General features: G+C 35.4%; 1 protein-coding gene across 3 annotated transcripts in view; it reads left to right on the top strand.

Annotated features, from left to right (window-relative positions):
• Dh44-R1 (Diuretic hormone 44 receptor 1) overlaps window positions 1-17709 on the top strand; it is an 87632-nt gene extending 69923 nt beyond the window's left edge. For 2 of the 3 annotated variants that reach the window (XM_025304219.1, XM_025304220.1), the window contains exons 5-11: window positions 1209-1302; window positions 3079-3159; window positions 3633-3709; window positions 6104-6226; window positions 10125-10310; window positions 12558-12712; window positions 16840-17709. In XM_025304219.1, coding sequence (XP_025160004.1) covers window positions 1209-1302; window positions 3079-3159; window positions 3633-3709; window positions 6104-6226; window positions 10125-10310; window positions 12558-12712; window positions 16840-16984 — 861 coding nt within the window. In that variant the 3' untranslated portion in view covers window positions 16985-17709. The remainder of the gene's footprint in view (window positions 1-1208; window positions 1303-3078; window positions 3160-3632; window positions 3710-6103; window positions 6227-10124; window positions 10311-12557; window positions 12713-16839) is intronic. The other variant, XM_025304221.1, reaches the window with a different exon arrangement.
• The last annotated feature ends 1685 nt before the right edge of the window (window positions 17710-19394 follow it).

Here is a 19394-nt window from a genome sequence, read left to right on the forward strand (position 1 = left end):
CACAATTCTGCCATCTTAACAGTAGCTTATTTATGCCAGCAGCGAAGGAGTTTAAAGAGCGGGTAACGAAATCGCGGAAGGCGTTGTTCACAGCTTGTTGAGAATTGAATATTTTTCGTTGCAAGAAATAGTCCAATGCTTGGAAGAAGTGGTAGTCAGTTGGTGCAAGGTCTAGTGAATATAGTGGGTGATGGAATGTTTCCAAGTCTAACTCCTGTTTGAACAGCGTTGTTTGTGCGACATGTGGTCGAACGTTGTCTTGCAAGAGCATTGGCCTATCTCTATTGACCAATCTCAGCTGCTTAATCACAAACATCGTCATCATTTCATCCAGTTACTTACAGTAGACATCCGCTGTACTCGATTAATTACGTTTCATGAAGTTGTGGACAATACGAGCGCTAGACCACCAAACAGATAGCATTAGCTTTTTTCGGTGAATATTCAATTTCAGATTGTGTTTCGACACTTCATCCAGCCATTGTGCTAAGCGCTTGCGATTGTCGAAAAGAGTCTATTTTTCATCACACGTAGCAATACGATATAAAAATAGTTCGCCTTTATAATGGTAAAGAAAGGCAAGCTTCCATGGTTTCTCTTCTAATTCTCGTTTAATTCATGCGGAACCTATCTATCTAACTTCTTTATCTTACTGATTTGTTTTAAATGGTCCAATATCGTTGGAATAGTAACGTTAAACCTTGCAACTAATTCACGTGTAATTTGAGATGTATTCGTCTCCACTACAGCTTTCAGCTTATCATTATCCACTTTGGTCTCAGGTCGCACACGTGGCACACTTTCAAAATTAAAATCGCCAGAACCAAACTTCTCAAACCATCGACGTACTGTGCGTCCATTAGCCACATCTTCACCAAACATTTCGTTGATATTTCGAGTTGTCTGCGCTGCACTAGTTCCATGACAGAACTCATATTCGAAAATAATACGAATTTTTGGCTTATTCATAGTTACACAAAAATTGCTGTAACAAAGACAATTCGAAAGATAATCACAAACCAAAACATGCGTTCGAAAGAGTGATGATGTATTTTCACAACAAAAAAAATCAAGAACTGTAAAAGTGAAATGTCAGAGATATCGACTGTCGAACTTAGTACTTAATAAAATCGTACATTTCATATTTAATGATCTAATAATTGGTCGTCTTATTTTATGTGATTTTTGTATATACGATTTTTCTCTAGGTGTCAATGCAAACGGATATACCGACTTGCGTGACGCTCTTTTCTCTCCTTCATTACTTCCAATTGACGAACTTCTTTTGGATGTTTATCGAAGGTGAGCATTAATTCTTCGCAAATTCGTGCATGATACCTCTTCTATTCGGCATATGCACGAAAAACGTGGATTAGGAAAACAGTTCGCTCTGCATGGAGAAAATATCATAATAAAAGTTACATCAAAATTTTCGTAATCTTGGACTATACAGAAGTATGATCAAAAGTGTTATATGTTTGTTTAAAAATATTATGTTCGTTTAACTTTTTATTACATAATATTGTAATTACTTGAATGTTTCGTCGTTGTATTTTTCTGTTATTTATATATATTTTTTCGATATATTTATATACAGCGTGGGGAGTTATAAGTTTACAACCCGAAATGTGAAGGTAGATTGGGTTAAGACAAACATAAAAGTCTCATATTGTTTTGCGAGATTTGCAATAATTATCGAGTTATTAATGACAAAAATCTGAAGAGTGGGAGCGCGCCGACATACACATATGTAGATGATTAGAGAAGCGTTGCAGCTGCTTAGGCCACAGCGCAGCCCATTCGACCTGACAACTTTGGCACGTTGGCAGCGTGCGGCGAGACATAGATCCGGCGAGATAAAACAACGAATAGCGGCGCGTTGTTTTTTCCCTTGCCGCACACTGGCAACAGTTGCTAAATCGACTAGGCCACGCTGCGGACTGAGCAGCTGCAGCTTCTCCAATCATCTATGCCGGTGCGCTTCCACTCTTCAGATTTCTGTCATTAATAACTCGATAATTATTACGAATCTCGCAAAACGGTATGGGACTTTTATGTTTGTCTTAACCCAATCTACCTTCACACTTCGGATTGTAAACTTATAATCACCCACCCTGTATACGGGGTGTTTCAGACCACCCGGGTTACTCTGGGATTTTTTCATAAACGCGATATTTTAGAGAAAAATGTTTCAGACAAAAGTTGTAGGGCTTTAAAGGATTTATTTACTGACGCTATGAATTTGATCTTAGGATAACCTTGAAAAGCCCAGATCGACATAAAAATATTAAATGAAAACATGAATTTTTTATTACACCATCTTTTTCCACCAATTAATTTGAACAACTTTTGTCTAAAACATTTTTTTATTTGCCTAATATTTTTTTAGATATTTAAGGAAAACTTGATAACTTTTTCAATATTTAACTTACGATATCTCGCTAACTATTTGTCGGAAGAAAAAGTGGTATTAAACTCTTTTGCTCTATTTAGTTTCAAGAATATATTTTTACAATAGCGCTCTGACTTTTGTTAACTTACTGACTTTTGGAAATTTCAAAATCATGAAATTAACAAAAATTAGAGCGTTATTCAAATTAATTGATGGAAAAAATCGGTGTAATAGAAAATTGGAATTTTCATTTAAGATTTTTATGTTGATCTTTTCTGGGCTTTTCAAAGTCATCCCAAAGTCAAATTCATAGCGTCAGTAAATAAATCTTTTGAAGCCCTACAACTTTTATCTGAAACATTTTTTTCTAAAATGTCGCGTTTACGAAAAAATCGGGTGACCCAGGTGGTCTGAAATTTATTATATATGTATTATGTATATATGTATTAATTCTGATACTGCACTATACCGGTATAAGTCAGCTTTATAAAATAATATTATAAAAAGAAATATAATTGTAATGTAATTTTTACTATAATATTTTCTCTATGTATTGTTACATACATTACAATATAATTGTAATGTAATTTTTACTATAATATTTTCTCTATATATTGTAATAATTAATACAAGTTCAATAATGGGCCGTACATTTTTTGCATTGATATTATACTTGGTACCAACAGGTTTGTATCTATATCTGTTGGTCGTGAAAACGTTCACCGGCGACAATATCAAGCTGAGGCTCTGTTTGGTGATCGGTTGGGGTGAGTGTTCTCCGTATTAAAATCAATAATTACTTTTGAGCTTATCAATAATTCGACTAGTTACTAAGTACATAACAGGCTTTGACGAAATATACAAATGAGATAAACGGGAGAAGTTAAGTTCCATTTAATAGATAAATAAGAATGGAACGTATTCTGTCAACAAAATACTTTATTATTTCTGCTTTTCGTTAATAATTGATCATTAGCAAAAGTTCATTAATTCTATAGGAGAAGTTAAATTTAATATTTAATGTTTCTAAATTTAATATTTCTGTAGATTATTATTGGTTATTCCCAACAGAACTTCGAAACTTATAAAAGATTCCTCGTTCTCATGAAATCTCACCCTGTGTAATACATAGATGTTCAGACAGCACTTATAATATATGGAGTAGACAAGAAAACCGTTTTATCTGATGATCTCAACTGATGAATAAATAAATAAATAAATAAAAGAAATATTTATCCAGGTGTACCTGTGCTCGTAATAGGCGTGTGGGGAATTGCCAAGGCACTAGATCAGAACGTCATGGATCAGGTCAAACAGGTATGAATGTAAACAAGAAAGACTTGTGTCCTGTATACGGATCCGACAGCAAATTTCCGTCTCGTTCCGCGAGAAATCTTTCATTTCCCGATAGCGACGTCGTATCGAGCCCATTACGCCGATGATGCCGAAAGTGCCAATCAAAATTTCAGCCACGTGCGCCTGTTAACGCCACATCCAAGTACGTGATAGAGAGGAGGCGCACACGTGAAGTGTGTGTAACATTTACGTGGTGAAGGTGTCCGGGACGTGTTTCCGTATGTGCGGGAAGAGATTCTACATTGCCTCGCACGACGTGTACGTTCCGGATATTTGATGCGGAGTTGTTTAGTCTTTAACATATACAGGGTGTCCCAAAAGTAACGGACCACCCTAATAACTCTTCAGTGATTGAAGTTTCAAGGAAAATTATCTGAATAAACGTTGTAGGAATTTAAGTGAGCTACATTATGATGACCTTGACTTTGATCTTGATCTCTATTTTCAAAGTCATTTAAAGGTCAACTTGCGTTTTCTAAATGGGAATCCTTATTTTTTATTACACTATTTTTTTCTACTAATTAATTTGAACAACTTTTGTCTAAAACATTTTTTATTTGTCTAATACTTTTTGAGATATTTTAGGAAAACTTGATAACTTTTTCAATATTTAACTTACGATATCTCGCTAACTATTTGTCAGAAGAAAAAGTGGTATTAGACTCTTTTGCTCTATTTAGTTTCAAGAATATATTTTTACAATAGCGCTCTGATTTTTGTTAATTTGATGATTTTGAAGTTTCCAAAAGTCAGTAAATTAACAAAAATCAGGGCGCTATTGTAACAATATATTCTTGAGACTAAATAAAGCAAGAAAGTCTAGTACCATTTTTTCTTCCGACAAATAGTTAACGAGATATCGTAAGTTAAATATTGAAAAAGTTATCAAGTTTTCCTCAAATATCTCAAAAAATATTAGACAAATAAAAAAATGTTTTTGACAAAAGCTCCAATTAATTAGTAGAAAAAACAATATAATCAAAAATAAGGGTTCCCATTTAGGAAACGCAAGTTGACCTTTAAATGACCTTGAAAATAGAGGTCAAGATCAAAGTCAAGGTAATCATAAAGTAGCTCACTTAAATCCCTACAACTTTTATTCAGATCATTTTCCTTGAAACTTCAATCACTGAAGAGTTATTAGGGTGGTCCGTTATTTTTGGGATACCCTGTATATAAACCTCGCTCATAAAAAAAGTTCTTTATTGGATCGCGCTCCTCCAGTCCTCTTTCTCCGTAACCGAAGGTTTCGGAAAAGACGAAAATAGTCCATTAATTGGAAATCACTAGAAACTCATTAAAAATATCACTGGTTCGATATAAAAAAATACTTGGTAAATCAGACTCTCTTTCTTCGAATCATTGCTTTTCAATTCGGCCAAATCGAAATGTAAAACAGGAATATCAAATAAATAAATAAATACAATAAAAGTAGATTACTGCCACACATACATAAACATATGGACCAAATATAATAACTTGTTACAGATTATTTTCTCCGAAATCACTGGAATTATGGATTTTTTCTTTTTATTCCATATTTTATTCCATAATTTTTTTACACTAAAAGGAATATGAAAGGTTACTATTTGGCTTATAAAAAATTTTTGAAAGCAGCTTTTAGAGAAACAAAGAAAACGATCCCTCATTTTTTAAAAATAGTATAGAATATAATTTTTTTTTTATTCGAATAGTTCTCATCAGAATTAATAATATTTACTTGGAATATTTCTTTTTATTCTGTTTTGTTAAAGAGTTATAGAAAAGAATTCAAGTTGATTTATTAAATAATTTAGAGACACATTCTAAGTTATTATAAACCTACCATTTGAATTTGAATTTTTTTCCATAGCTCTTTAATAATGCGGAATAAAAAGAAATATTTTAAATAAAAGTTACTAATTCCGATGAGCTATCCGAATGAAAAAGAAATTATATACTATTCTATTTCGAAAAATAAAGGGCACCTACCTTTTTATCCCCAAAAGTCTCTCTCAAAATGTTTTATATATGTCCAATAATCAGCCTCTATTTATGTTTAAAGTAAAAAAAAAAGTTAAGTTCATAAATCTAGTAGTTTCGGAAAATAGTTTATAACAATTTATTCGACCCACTTTGTATAGATATATTGTGGTAGAATTATGAAAAATTTATATTTGTTCATAGGTGAAAATGTATAAAATGTAATATTTATAATATCAATATCGGACACGTTAGATCGAAAAATGTTTTTAACGAACGTTGTGACATTTATAACGCCTATTATTGTATGCATCTCGATTTCATCCCTACCCGCAAACTCTCATCGATATTACATGACTGAGCTGTAATTATAGACACGATCGTAAACATCAGCAGGAAGTGGCGCTCTGGAGACACTGTCCCTGGATGATCCCGCATCCATATGACTGGTTTTATCAAGCTACCGCTTTAACAGTTTTAGTGGCAAACGTCATATTTCTCTTTATGATTATGTGGGTGAGTAAGCAATTCTTGAAATTGATCCTAAAATTATTAATTAGTGTTGTCAGTTTCGAATTTCCAGCTATCTTTCGGACATTATCTGGCTATCTTAGTCTTTCGAATATTACCTAGATATTCCCTAGATCATAAACACGTATACACACACACAGACATACACATATATATATATATATACAGGGTGTCCCATTTTAAAGGACCTACTCAAATATCTCAGAAACACTGCGTTAAATCGAAGAAGACAAAAGTAGTTTAGCTTGAAAGGGGACATAGGACAGCGATAGCATTTTGTTTATAAATGGCGCCATTTTCGAGATATACACTGATTATCAATTTTTTTAAATGGAAATCCCAGTTTTTTATTATATCATCTTTTTCTACTAATTAATTTAAACAACTTTTGTCTGAAAAATTTTTTTATTTGTTTAATATATTTTGAGATATTTAAGGAAAACTTGGTAACTTTTCCAACATTTTCTTTACGATATCTCACTAACTATTCGTCGAAAAAAAAATAGTATTAGACTTTTTTACTTTATTAACTATCAAGAATATATTACTATAATAGTGCCTTAATTTTTATTAACTTATCGACCTTTAGAAATTTCAAAATTATTAAATTAATAAAAGTTAGGGCACTATTATAGTAATATATTCTTAATAGTAAATCAAGTAAGAAAGTCTAATACTATTTTTTCTTTCGACGAATAGTTAGCGAGATATCGTAAGATAAATGTTGGAAAAGTTACCGAGTTCTCCTCAGATATCTAAAAAGATATTAAGCAAATAAAAAAATGTTTTAAACAAAAGTTGTTCAAATTAATTGGTAGAAAAAAATAGTGTAATAAAAAATAAGGGTTCCCATTTAGAAAACGCAAGTTGACCTCCAAATGACCTTGAAGGTCATGATCAAAGATAAATTCAAGGTCACCATCAAGTCCGTTACTCGATTTTCTCCAACTTTTGTATTTAAAGTTTTTCAAGAAAACTTGATCCTGCAAAATTACCCGGGAATTTCGGTATTTTTAAGAAACCCTGTATATCGAAAAATAAAATATGAAATAGTTGTGCAGTAATATATTCACATACATATATGCGCGCGCGCGCGCATGCACTTCTCGTTGATCTTATCTTAATATATGTTTATATGGAAATCAAGAAAAACAATATGTCTGTATAGAGAAAAACATATGATTCTGTTAAAATGATTATTTCGGTTCTAGATAATTTATATATACAAGGTGATTCGGAACAATTTTTTACCTTTAATATATTGTACCATATTCTTGAACAAATTCTAAGACTATTTTTCCTGTTGCAAAATGTTATCCGATGCTTAGTTACTGAGTTATTAAAATAAATAGTTCGTCTATTACTGATCAGGTATAGAAAGCAGATAGGGACGGAACAATTGACGTTACGTGCGTGCCATGTAGGCACTAGCATTAAGCGCTTGATACGATGTGCTGGTTAACATATATGATAATACTCATATACATTATTTTTAGAACTTACAAATTTTAATAATCGTGGGTGTAATAGCAAATAGAGTATTATAAATTAGTAGAATATGGTGTCATAACGTAACATCTGAGAATAAAATATTCGATATTTCGCGAGCAAAACCGATTGGCAAAATACGCGAACAAGATCAATTGGAAAATTATAAGACAGGCTACGAATCACCTGACTTGTAAGACGCGAATAAACATCGCATTTTTAATCTCTGTTTTCTTTAATTTTACTTACCACAAGGAAAAAGAAATGTCCATAATTCGCAATCAAATCGGACGTAAAATTAGAAATAAAACTCGTTAATCTTACGGGAACGGAGGTGCGCTAATAAGTAATAAAAACTGTGCGCTAATAAGTAATAAAAACTGTTAACTTCTAGATGAGCAATCTTTACAAAAGAATATAAATTCGTAGATTTACTTACAAATAAGAATATCTTATGCTTTCTGAACGTGATTAACACTCCGTTCTTCTCGTTCGTATTTTTATAGTTTATTTTGCAATTAAAAAAAGCTCGCATAATATCGAATATTGTACTGTCAAACGTTACGTTATAATATTGCATCCTACTAATTTATAATACTCTATTTGCTATTATACCCGCGATTATTAAAAGTTTTAAGTTTTAAAAATAATATGTATGAATATTATCACATGCGTCGATCAGCACATCGTATCAAACGCCCAATATCAGCGCCTATGCGGCGCGCACGTGAATAGTCAATTGTTCCATCCCTGCCTGCTTTCTGCACCTGGCCTGTAACAAACGAACTATTTATTTTAATAACTCAGTAATTAATCGGGTAACACTTTGCAAGAGGAAAAATAGTCTTAAGGGCTCCACACATGGAATGAGATAGACGCATATGCATAACATAAGAGCTTATGAATCAATGAGCATCGAGCATTTAGTCGCCATATTAATTCACACAATAGAATTTAGATGCTATTTAGATGCTCATTGGTCCATAAGCTCTTATGTTATGTATATGTATCTATGTCATTCCATGTGTAAGGACCCTTAAAAATTGTTCAAGAATATGGTATATTAAGGACAAAAAATTGTTCTGGATCACCCTATACATATCAGATATTCAGAAGATGAGGCATCTAGAAAAGGCCACCTGAATAACTTTGAAAATATATAAGATAGAAAAAAATATTAAATACAGAAATTGTAGAGTTTTAAGTGACGTATCACGTAACAATACTAGTATGATTTTGAACAGCATCGTTAAAATTACAGAAAGGTCATCTTGAAATGGAATCTTTTTAAATGGAAATCCCTATTTTTTATTAAATCTATCATCTGTTTCCACCAATTAATTTGAGTAACTTTTATTTGAAACATTTATTTGCCTAATATTTTTAAGATATTTAAGAAAAATTTGGTAACTTTTTTATTATTGGGCTAACAATATCTCCATAACTATTTGCCGAAAGAGAAAATGATACTAGACTCTTTTTACTCTATTTGGTCTCAAGAATATACTGTTACAATAATGCCCTAACTTTTGTTAACTTGATGGTCTTTGGAAAATGCAAAACCATCATGTTAACAAAAGGTAGGGCATTCCCAGACAGCACCGGACATCAAGTGGATGTACGTTTCACGTCCAATTTATGTCCGTATGTCCGATTTATGTCCGTGGACATAAATTGGACGTAACAAGGATGTCCTTATTGGATATCGGACCTGTAGGACATCCGATGTACGTCCATCGGACGTCCTATGTCCGAAGTTGTGACAAACGTACGTCCTATGGACGTCTTTTGTAAAAAAAATGGACATATAACGGGACGTCCAATGGACATCCGTGTGTTGTCTGGGTTATTGTAACAATATATTCTTGAGGCCGAATAGAATAAAAAGTCTGGTACCACTTTTTTCTAATAAATAGTTACTGAGATATCAGAAGCCCAATATAAAAAAATTACCAAGCTTTCCTTAAATATTTTAAAAAATATTAGGCAAATAAAAAATATTTCAGACAAAAGTTGTTCAAATTAATTGGGAGAAAAAAGTAATATAATAAAAATGGGGATTTCTATTAAAAAAAATTTAAGGTGACCTTCATGACGCTGTTCAAGGTCATACTATTACTATGTGATGCGTCTTTCTCGTAAAACATTATAATTTCTATATTTAATATTTTTTTCTATCTTACATATTTTCAAAGTTATTCAGATGGCCTGTTTTAGGTGTCTCACCCTGTATAGTACTTACGAGTTTGGAGTACGTAAAAAATACCTAATTTATATTAGTAGCACTATTTAAAATATATATGTCATCACAATTGCAGGCATTAAAATATATTTTCGCACCAGATGAAAATTACATTGACGATCGAATTAATTTTCTTCCTTTTTTTTGGTGCAGGTGCTGATAACGAAGTTGTGGTCTGCCAACAACGTAGAGACACAGCAATATCGTAAAGCTAGTAAAGCTCTCTTGGTATTAATGCCACTGCTAGGAATAACATACATGCTGGTCATAGCGGGACCTACCGAGGGACAAGTCGCGAATATATTCTCCTATGTACGTGCAGTGTTACTTTCTTCCCAGGTTCGTTCGTTGAAGTTTAATTTCTTTTCCTTCTTTAATTAAGAAATTTAATTAAACCTTCCCTAACTTCATTAAACCTTACTATTGTTAATTATACTAGTGTCAATTAGTGTATAACTATTATATATTGCGTACTAAACAATTAACATTATGTAACAAATAATTCGATATCGACATTTTGGTCAATAGATGACTTTTTTCAATAGTTTGCATATCTAGTATCTGTGTACATACTAGATGCGCACCTAAGTTTCCGGGTCTTATTGATCAATGAAAAATGGAAAATTTCAAGAGAAATACAAAAAATGGTTTATTCAAAGTATCGCCCCTCGCTAGCTACACATTTTTGCCATCTCTCTGGCAATACATGAATACCGCGACGATAAAACGACGCGTCTTTGAACCGAAACCATTCATCCAACCAATTTTGCACTTCTTCGAAATTGGCCAAGTGTTGCCCAGCCAAGCCATGCGCCATCGACCGGAAGAAGTGATAAGCGGAAGGGGCCAGGTCTGGCGAATATGGCGGGTGCGGTAGCAAATCCCATTTCAGCGTTTTGATGGTGTCCTGAATGATGGAAGTGCAATAGCACGGAGCGTTGTCGTGCTGCAATATCACGTGTCTCGTGTCATTCTAGCCGCTTTTCGAGCAATGCATGGTTCAAATTGATCAGTTGTTGTCGGTAGCGATGCCCATTGACAGTTTTGCCCGGCTTCTTTTCAGCAGCTCATAGTACACGATTCCTTTCTGGTCCCACCAAACGCAGAGCATTGTCTTCTTTCCGAAGCGATTTAGCCGTGCCGTCGATGTTGATGCTTCGTCAGGTGAAAGCCACGATTTTTTGCGTTTGGGATTATCGAAATATATCCACTTCTCATCGCCAGTAACAATTCGATGCAAGAAACTCTTCCTTTCATGCCGCAAAAGCAAAATTTCGGAAGTGGCTCTTCGATTTTCCATCTGTTTCTCAGTCAATTCATGCGGCACCCATTTTCCTTCCTTTTGAATTTTTCCCATGGCATGTAAACGTTTGGAAATATGTTTGGAAAACTTGGCGAATCATGTTTAATGCCTCCGCAAGTTGATCTTGTGTTATCATCTTCATCCAATAACGCTTGCAGATCGGCGTCCTCAATTGTTTTTGGTCTTCCGGAGCGCTCCCTGTCCTCAGTGTCGAAATCGCCACTTCTGAAGTGTTTAAACCAATCTTCACAGGTAGTTTTCGATGGTGCATGTTCGCCTCCTCAAGCAAACGACGTGCTTCAGCTGCACTTTTTCCAAGTTAAAGCAGAAAAGCAAAGCTTCCCGCAAATTCTGTTTATTCGGTACAAAACTCGACATGTTCGTTGTTAGAAAAAATATTTTTGCGTTGCGATATGTGTTGGTATTACGACTGGTTATTGTTAACACATGTCCAAGCTATAAAAAAAACACAACTTCAGACATGTATATCAATTATATGTGTCGTTAGCGCCATCCATGTGTGAAACCCGGAAACTTAGTTACGCACCTAGTATATAAACAATATATTATCTGGATTACATCTCTCTGCGCAGCGGAGGAACAACTAACAGTGGCCAGACTTTTTTTGTTTTGAGAGCAGAATCGCGTATGAACTGTTAATTAATAATCAGAAAATACTGAAATGACAAGAGTTCTTTCTCATGCAAAATATATAGAGTATCTAGTAATTAGCTGCCAAGTCGAAGTGTAAAGATAGATTGGGTTAGGACAAACATAAAAGTTCCATACCATTTTGCAAGATTCGCGATAATTATCGAGTTATTAATGACAGAAATCTGGAGGAGTGGAAGCGCGCCGACATAAATGATTGGAAAAGCGTTGCAGTTGCTTAAGCCACAGCGCGGCCCAGCCGATTCAGAAACTGTTATCGGTGCGCGGCGAGGGGAAGGACAACGCGCCGCTATTCGTTGTTTTATCTCGCCGCACGCCGCCAACAGTTGCTGGGTCGACTGGGCCACGCTATAACCCGAGAGGCTGTGACGCTTCTCCAATCATCTATCTCAGCGTGCGCTCATTCGTCAGATTTCTGTAATTAATAGCTCGATAATTATTGCGAATCTCACAAAAGGATGAGACTTTTATATTTATCTTAACCCAATCTACCCTTACACTTCGGGTTAGCAGCTAATTATCGGACACTTTATATACTCGGTATGAAATAAAAATTTTTGTTTACAGAAAGTAATTCTTTTCCAATCATTCTTTCTTATTCTTATCTTCAGGGATTTTTCGTGGCGCTGTTTTACTGTTTCCTGAATGCAGAGGTGCAGAACGCGTTAAAACATCACTTCATGCGATGGAGCACTGCACGAAATCTCGGCACCGGCCGCAGGTATTATAACAATTGGTCGCCACGTTCGAGAACGGAAAGTATAAGGTATTTTTCATTTCATATATTTTTATGCATGTATGTAGGTGTGTGCATGTATATGTTTGGACGAGCGTTTAGTGTTGTGCTTATTCGGCAGCGTGTGTTTTTATAACGCAAGGAACCGTTTCGCTTTTTTGATTTTGAGATCCTTAGGGAGGAAAGTAACGAGAGGCTTGTTCCTTTTATATTTACTTTATATATTAACTATATATATTAACTTATATTTACATTACTATATACATGTGATGGGAGTCCATCGTGTTCTCTGGAACATGTAGCCTCGCGAGTTTGGAAGCGAGCTGGTGCGGGGCGATGGTTGCTTCCGGCTAGCTGACCGGGCTAGTCTGGTCGGCTTCCTGAAAATGGGCCAGATCGGCCTAACTCGCCTCTTGGTTGGCGAGGTCTGAGTTCCTGGTCGGTGATGTTCGGGGTTGCTTGACCTTGATGGCCCGGAGCGTCTCAAAGCATACCGGCGGCGCGGTGCGTTTTATTGGAAAGAAACTTCACTGGACTAGCCTCCAGAGATGGAGAAACTCTCCCTCTGAAGGCCCCTTCTTCACCTGAGGCTTCGGTTGCTTAGCCTCCGGACGAGAGCTTTGCCTCTTACGGTGGCGGTGCTGATGCGGCTTCTGTGAAAGTTTTCCCGAGATCGCCCAGCAGAGTCCGGAGCATAGACTCTCTTGGATTGCTCGTTCGGAGGAATCGAGTTAGATGACGACAAAGTAGTGTCATCCTTGAGCGGTGCTCTTGGCTATGCGGATCAGAGACCACAGCTGTTTCAGGATATAGTGAGTCTTATACTCGGCTAAAAACTCAGTTATATCGCTGAAGTGTGAGCTAGTGCTTAGTGAGTATTAGCGAATGCTAACAAGGGTAAGCGAAAGCTTAGCGAGTGCTAGCGAATTTGGTTTACACCTCCGGGGGTTCCTAGGCCTGTCTGACCATCTATTAATCTTTTAGTGCGAAGATCCGGCAATAAATGGCAATAGGACACGAAGTATGTGTCGATAATTGACTGTGACACGTTTGCGATGACGAATCGCCAAGAAAAAGCGCGTTTGAGACCTAGTTTTGGCTCAATGGTGATCCAACCATAGGTAGGCATTGCTGATCCGTCTGCTACATATAACGTGTATGCTGTAGGTTGCTTGGGATATTTCGTAGCGGAGTATGGGGTATACGCTGACGTCTGATTCCGTATCTACAAGGAATTGCTCCTTGGTGTGCTGGCAAGTGACGAGAAAGCAGCGAGGCACCGAGACTTGTATCACTGGCCGCCATCAGTATTGCCCTTTTCGTTTTCCGGCTGGAAATTGTAAGGCTGTTCACACTTCTTCGCCTTCTTCCCAAATTTTCGATGGTAGAAGCAAAGATTGTCTTGTTTCTTCTTCTCTCTTGACTTGCTTCTTGCTCGGCTTCATGGATGCGGCATCTTCTCGAAACGTCGACTCAATGCTGCAATCTGGTTGGAGAGTTAACATATCTGGTCCGCCATTGTTGAGTGGTCATCAGCTGCAAGGGTCACTTCCGCCACAGTACGAACAGTGACCTCATGAATTCGATCTGCCTGTTCTGTCACGTCTTCTAGACGATCTTGTGTACGCGTTGCCAGGATTGTTTACATCTGCAGAGGTAGATGTCCAAGCCATAAGATGCGTAATAATTGCTCGGAGACCGCGGTTCCAGCTAGGATGCCGAGGTTCCATAGGAATTGAGAAAGCTTTCAGTCTCCGAGTTCTTCATGTTCTAGGAGCTGGCGAATCCTATGCTCCTGTGAGGCTGATAATCGCTGGATCAGGGCAATCTTGATCGTCAGATATTTTTCAGTGGCAGGTGGATTTGTGATTACGTCTTTTACCTCTCGAGCGTACTTCGTGTCTATCTGAGACAGTATATAGGCGTACTTGGTTGCGTCTTGCATAATGCCGCTTAATAGGAATTGACTTTCCAATTGTGCGAACCATAGTTCTGACTCGCTTTCCTAGAACGGCGGGGCTCGTACAGCGACTTTAAGACAAGCCCCTTCTGTTTGGTTTGCATTTGATTCCATGCTGGCTGCTGCTGCAGGGGCTTCCATTGCACGCTCTACTGACATGTCACTGTTCTGCAAGGATCACGTCGGGGTCACCACTTTGGGCGAGCGTTTAGCGCTGTGCTTATTCGACAGTGTGTGTATTTTTATGACGCAAGGAAACGCTTCGCTTTTTTATTTTGAGATCCTTGGGGAGAAAAGTAACGAGAGGCTTGTTCCTTTTAACTTATATTTACATTACTATACAGGGTGATCCGAAATTTCCACATTTGGAGTACAGGACATGATATTTTATGCTAAAATAAACAACTTTTCCTTTAGCAAAATTGCGTCCGACAAGTAGTTTTTGCAGAAGAACGTGTTAAAGTTAACGAATAAGTGCTCTTATCTATGTAACGCTCAGGGCCGGCTTGCACGCCTCATTCGCGTGTATCTAGTCAGTGAGTATTCTAGTATTCATAAATAATATCTTTTAAGACGCTCATACGGTTCTGTTGTGATTAGTTTACGACATTTTAAGACTGTGCTTAAGACAATCTTAAATAATAAGAATCAACTATACACAATACCAGGATTTCACAATTCGCAAAGCATATTACTATTTACATTTGTTTTTATTTTCAGATGATATTGTGCAATCAGACAATTTTTTATTCATTTATTACGTAAGAAATAAAGGCAATACTTATTTTATTAACTTTTCATTACTTAAGCAATACAATATGGAAGAAGGTCAAATCCCGCTATTACCCTACGTCTCCCGAACCTACGTCTCGCCGCACGCCGCCAACAGTTTCTGAATCGACTGGGCTGCGCTGCGGCCTAAGCAGCTGCAACGCTTCTCCAATCATTTACGCCGGCGCACTCCCATTCCTCAGATTTCTGTCATTAATAACTCGATAATTATTGCGAATCTTACAAAATGGTATGGAACTTTTATGTTAGTCTTAACCCAATCTACCTTTACACTTCGGGTTGTAAACTTATAACCCCCCATCCTGTAGAAGGTTTAGATCTGTTCAGGTCGTGGGTATGTCGGAAACTGAGAGAAGATTCAGATCTGTTCAAGTTGCTGGTCTGTCGAGAAGTGAAGTGACCTTCTGGTTTTACTCAAGTCGTCAGCTCGGATGAGAGGGTAGGGTTCGAAGAGTTGTATCAGAAATCTAAATTTTATGCCCAAATATGGTCATGGATCATCACTGTGCTGCGAAGATATTTTAGAGGTGGGGTTTAAGGGTACGTTGCAATATCTCGAAGATAAATATTGTAGGAGATGGGATACATATGGCGATAAGAAGATTCCAAAGTTTATCCGTGTTTCGTTAGGTTTTGTTAGGTTTAATTAGAGTTGGTGTGAACAAAATTTATGAAGGGATGCAAAAAAGGCATAGGTTCTTGAGGGTCAAAGGTTAGTCACGTCATGCAACAATATGCGGGATTGACCAGTCGTCTTCAAAGGAAATTATTGCTCCGAAGAAGGAAGTTATTAAAAGATATTTAGAAAGGAAAACGCCTGGCTGAAATAACTCGGCAAATCTTTCTGACAGAAGAAACAGAAATTCGGCAACTTTGTCGGACCGAAGACCAATTTTACACAACCCTTTTACAGAAAATGCAATAGTTCTCATGGAAAAAATGCGGCAACAACCTTCTAGGAGGGAAAACATCGGTATTTATCAAGTTGCCCAGTGATAATTTAAGGAATAATTGGGTTAGGTTATGATTAAGAAGGATATTTGTGATATTGTAATCGCTGGTAATCGCACTAAGTCCTGGGTGAAAAATAAAATCTGAGTTGTTTTGAGGATTTTTGTTAAAACATTCCCGGAATATTGAGATTTCCGGAGATTCTAGAGCTATCGCGTCCCGTGATAACATGTTTAGTATCAGTGTTTTTCTGACTCGGACTGAAGATCACCAAATATTTTTATTCATACTATTGTGATTAGGTTTTTAATCCTACGGAATTTTCCGGACGTACAGTCGTAAAAGTAATGAAAATAACAGGACTGAAATTAAAATATTCATTCGTCTATTTCTTGTGTTTCATTTTCTGTAGCAATATCTTTGACTAATGATATTTTGACTTAATTAATTACAGGTTATATTGCCAACCATCAAATCCGTATCGCAAGCGAGAATCCACAGTGAGCGAAACAACTACCACGACAGTGATCGGCCCGAATTCCACCACAACATTTTTCGATAAAGCCAAGAAAGTCATTTCGGAGGACCTTAACGAGTAAGACAGGAATTGTGTGAGAGGGAGACAAGTCTTGTCGTCATTGCATCGTTGTATTGATCACCTCATCGATCAACCGCATTTTCGAGAAGATTCCAATAATTTTTATGCCTCCTTATATAAGGTCCTTTCCTAAAGGTATTTTCACTAAAAATCTAAAAAATTTCTAGACCAAATTACGTATCGTATTAGATAAAAATATTATATATTTATTTAAAACTGTCGCTCTCGATAAGTCAATTAAAAGAATATACGAAGTCCCATAAGAAGATTAAAGGCCATCATACACAAACGAACTTAAGCAGTAAGACGTAAGCAGTAAGCAAATCGACCAATCACAATCGAAATTTAAGGACGCCATTTTAAAACTTACGAGAATAATTGACTGTGATTGGTCAGTTTCTTTACTGCTTACGTTTTATTGCTTACGTTCATTTGTGTGTAATGGCCTTTATCGATGAAAGGAATTAGCAAGATTGATCCCACTTATAAATTTCTCCAAAATAGGCTGGCTTTTGATCCAATTTTGGTTTCAAACTTAGATTGATTTAATTTGAATTGTAAGTTAACAGATTTTAGTTACTTTAGTAGCTTAATTTAATAGTGTATAATCGTTGGCTCGCTTTGTTGAGTTTTACGAAGCTTTACAGCATTTATAACTCGGGTAAGAAAAATTACCGTAAATGATCGCAGTTTGAAATTGTACAGACCATTTATACTTTTTGAAAAGATGGTTTATATAAAGCAATCACTGAATCTTGAAGCTTTATAATTATCGAAATTATACTTGAGATTCTTGTATAAAGTTGATAGATAATCATGATTACATAAATAAAGATTTTTCGATCAGTTACGAACTTTTCTTTTATTATGAATATTAAGTAACACTTCTCATCAGTAAAAGACCAAAATCACCGATTAAGGGAACATTGTATCTAAATAAACTGTTGAAAATAGTATAATATGTAATATAACACATCTGAAATAATTAATGATCAATAATCAACATTATCTCAACGATCATTAATAAGTTCTACAATAAAATATTGGTTATTAATTTAGTAGGTATCATTATATGTACATTATATAGAAATTTGCACGGCAAACAACCATTATATCATTAAAATTTTGCTCGTTGTATATGCGTGTGAACTTTGTTATTGTTTGCTTAGTAAAACTTTTCAAATGCAAAGAAACATAAACAAATTATTAGAGGAGAAATAATAAAAATGATAGATAAGTGATGAATATAATACATAACAATATAATTTTGATATGCAGAATGTTCCGCGAAGAAAGTGACAAATTTTTATAATGTGTTTTAGAAGTTGTTCTAACAAGTAAACCGTCGGAACTGTCCTTCACCAATTTGGATGGGTTTTAGATATGTTGTAGAGCAGCAAAAAATAATTAGGTCATATTTTTTTATCTGCATATCTCGACGTTTAGGGGTTGAAAAAATGACGGAGTTTTTCGTTTTTTGGGAATATGTTTTAAACTATGAGATGTACGAAAAAATGATTAGATGAAAGTTTAATAGTATTTTATGCTCTATATAATGGTATATCTAGATTTTCGAAAGATATCAAATTTTTTAATTTATCCCCTCCCTCCATTATAATTTTTGCCAATTTCAAAATTTTTGTAAGGACAAAAATTAAAGAGCTTAAAAAGACAAATTCATCACTCCTTTTAACGATCTCCGTCTCGTTTTATTGCTCTTCCAGTATTCTACGGCACTCCTTTTATATTCAATTGGTAATGCTTCTGTAGAACATAATACTTCTTCCGGTAAATACTCTATTTCTTCATGACTCTGAATAAGTCAACTGCTTCAGCTTCGGAGGTCTCATATGGATCATAAAAATCTAGAGATATTTCTTCCTCTATTTCTAATACTTTTTCATTACTTCTTTTATATTTCTTATCCGGTGGTATATAAGATATTTCTTGTAACATGTGTTCAATTTTCTCTTTTACTTCCCGTTCCTCCAAAGTTATCGGACTCTGAGGAATATTTAATGCAGTAAAAGTCACATACAGTAACATTATTACATTTAATGGTTTAAATGGCGTCATTCTAAAAAAAATTACTAATTAAATATCTGTTCCAAACTATGATTATATAAAACATATTACGTACTTTATATTTAATAAAGCAATCTCTTTATGTTAGTTATATGATACTACTTTCTCTCTTGATAGAAAATATGATTTGAGTCCAAAATAAACCATTGCATCGTGAAAAAGTAATCAATAATTCAACGTCTTGCTAATATCGTATAGACACAAGAAGCAGTCCTACAAAATATGTAATAATGAAAAAGTATTCTAAAATATGAAGCATGAAAATCCAAATATTACATAGGTTGAAAAGAATTGTAGAAATTTGCTTAAGTTTATTAGAATGTAAA

The sequence above is a fragment of the Harpegnathos saltator genome, unplaced genomic scaffold (assembly GCF_003227715.2).
Source record: "Harpegnathos saltator strain DR-91 unplaced genomic scaffold, Hsal_v8.6 scaffold599, whole genome shotgun sequence".
Lineage (NCBI taxonomy): Eukaryota > Metazoa > Arthropoda > Insecta > Hymenoptera > Formicidae > Harpegnathos > Harpegnathos saltator.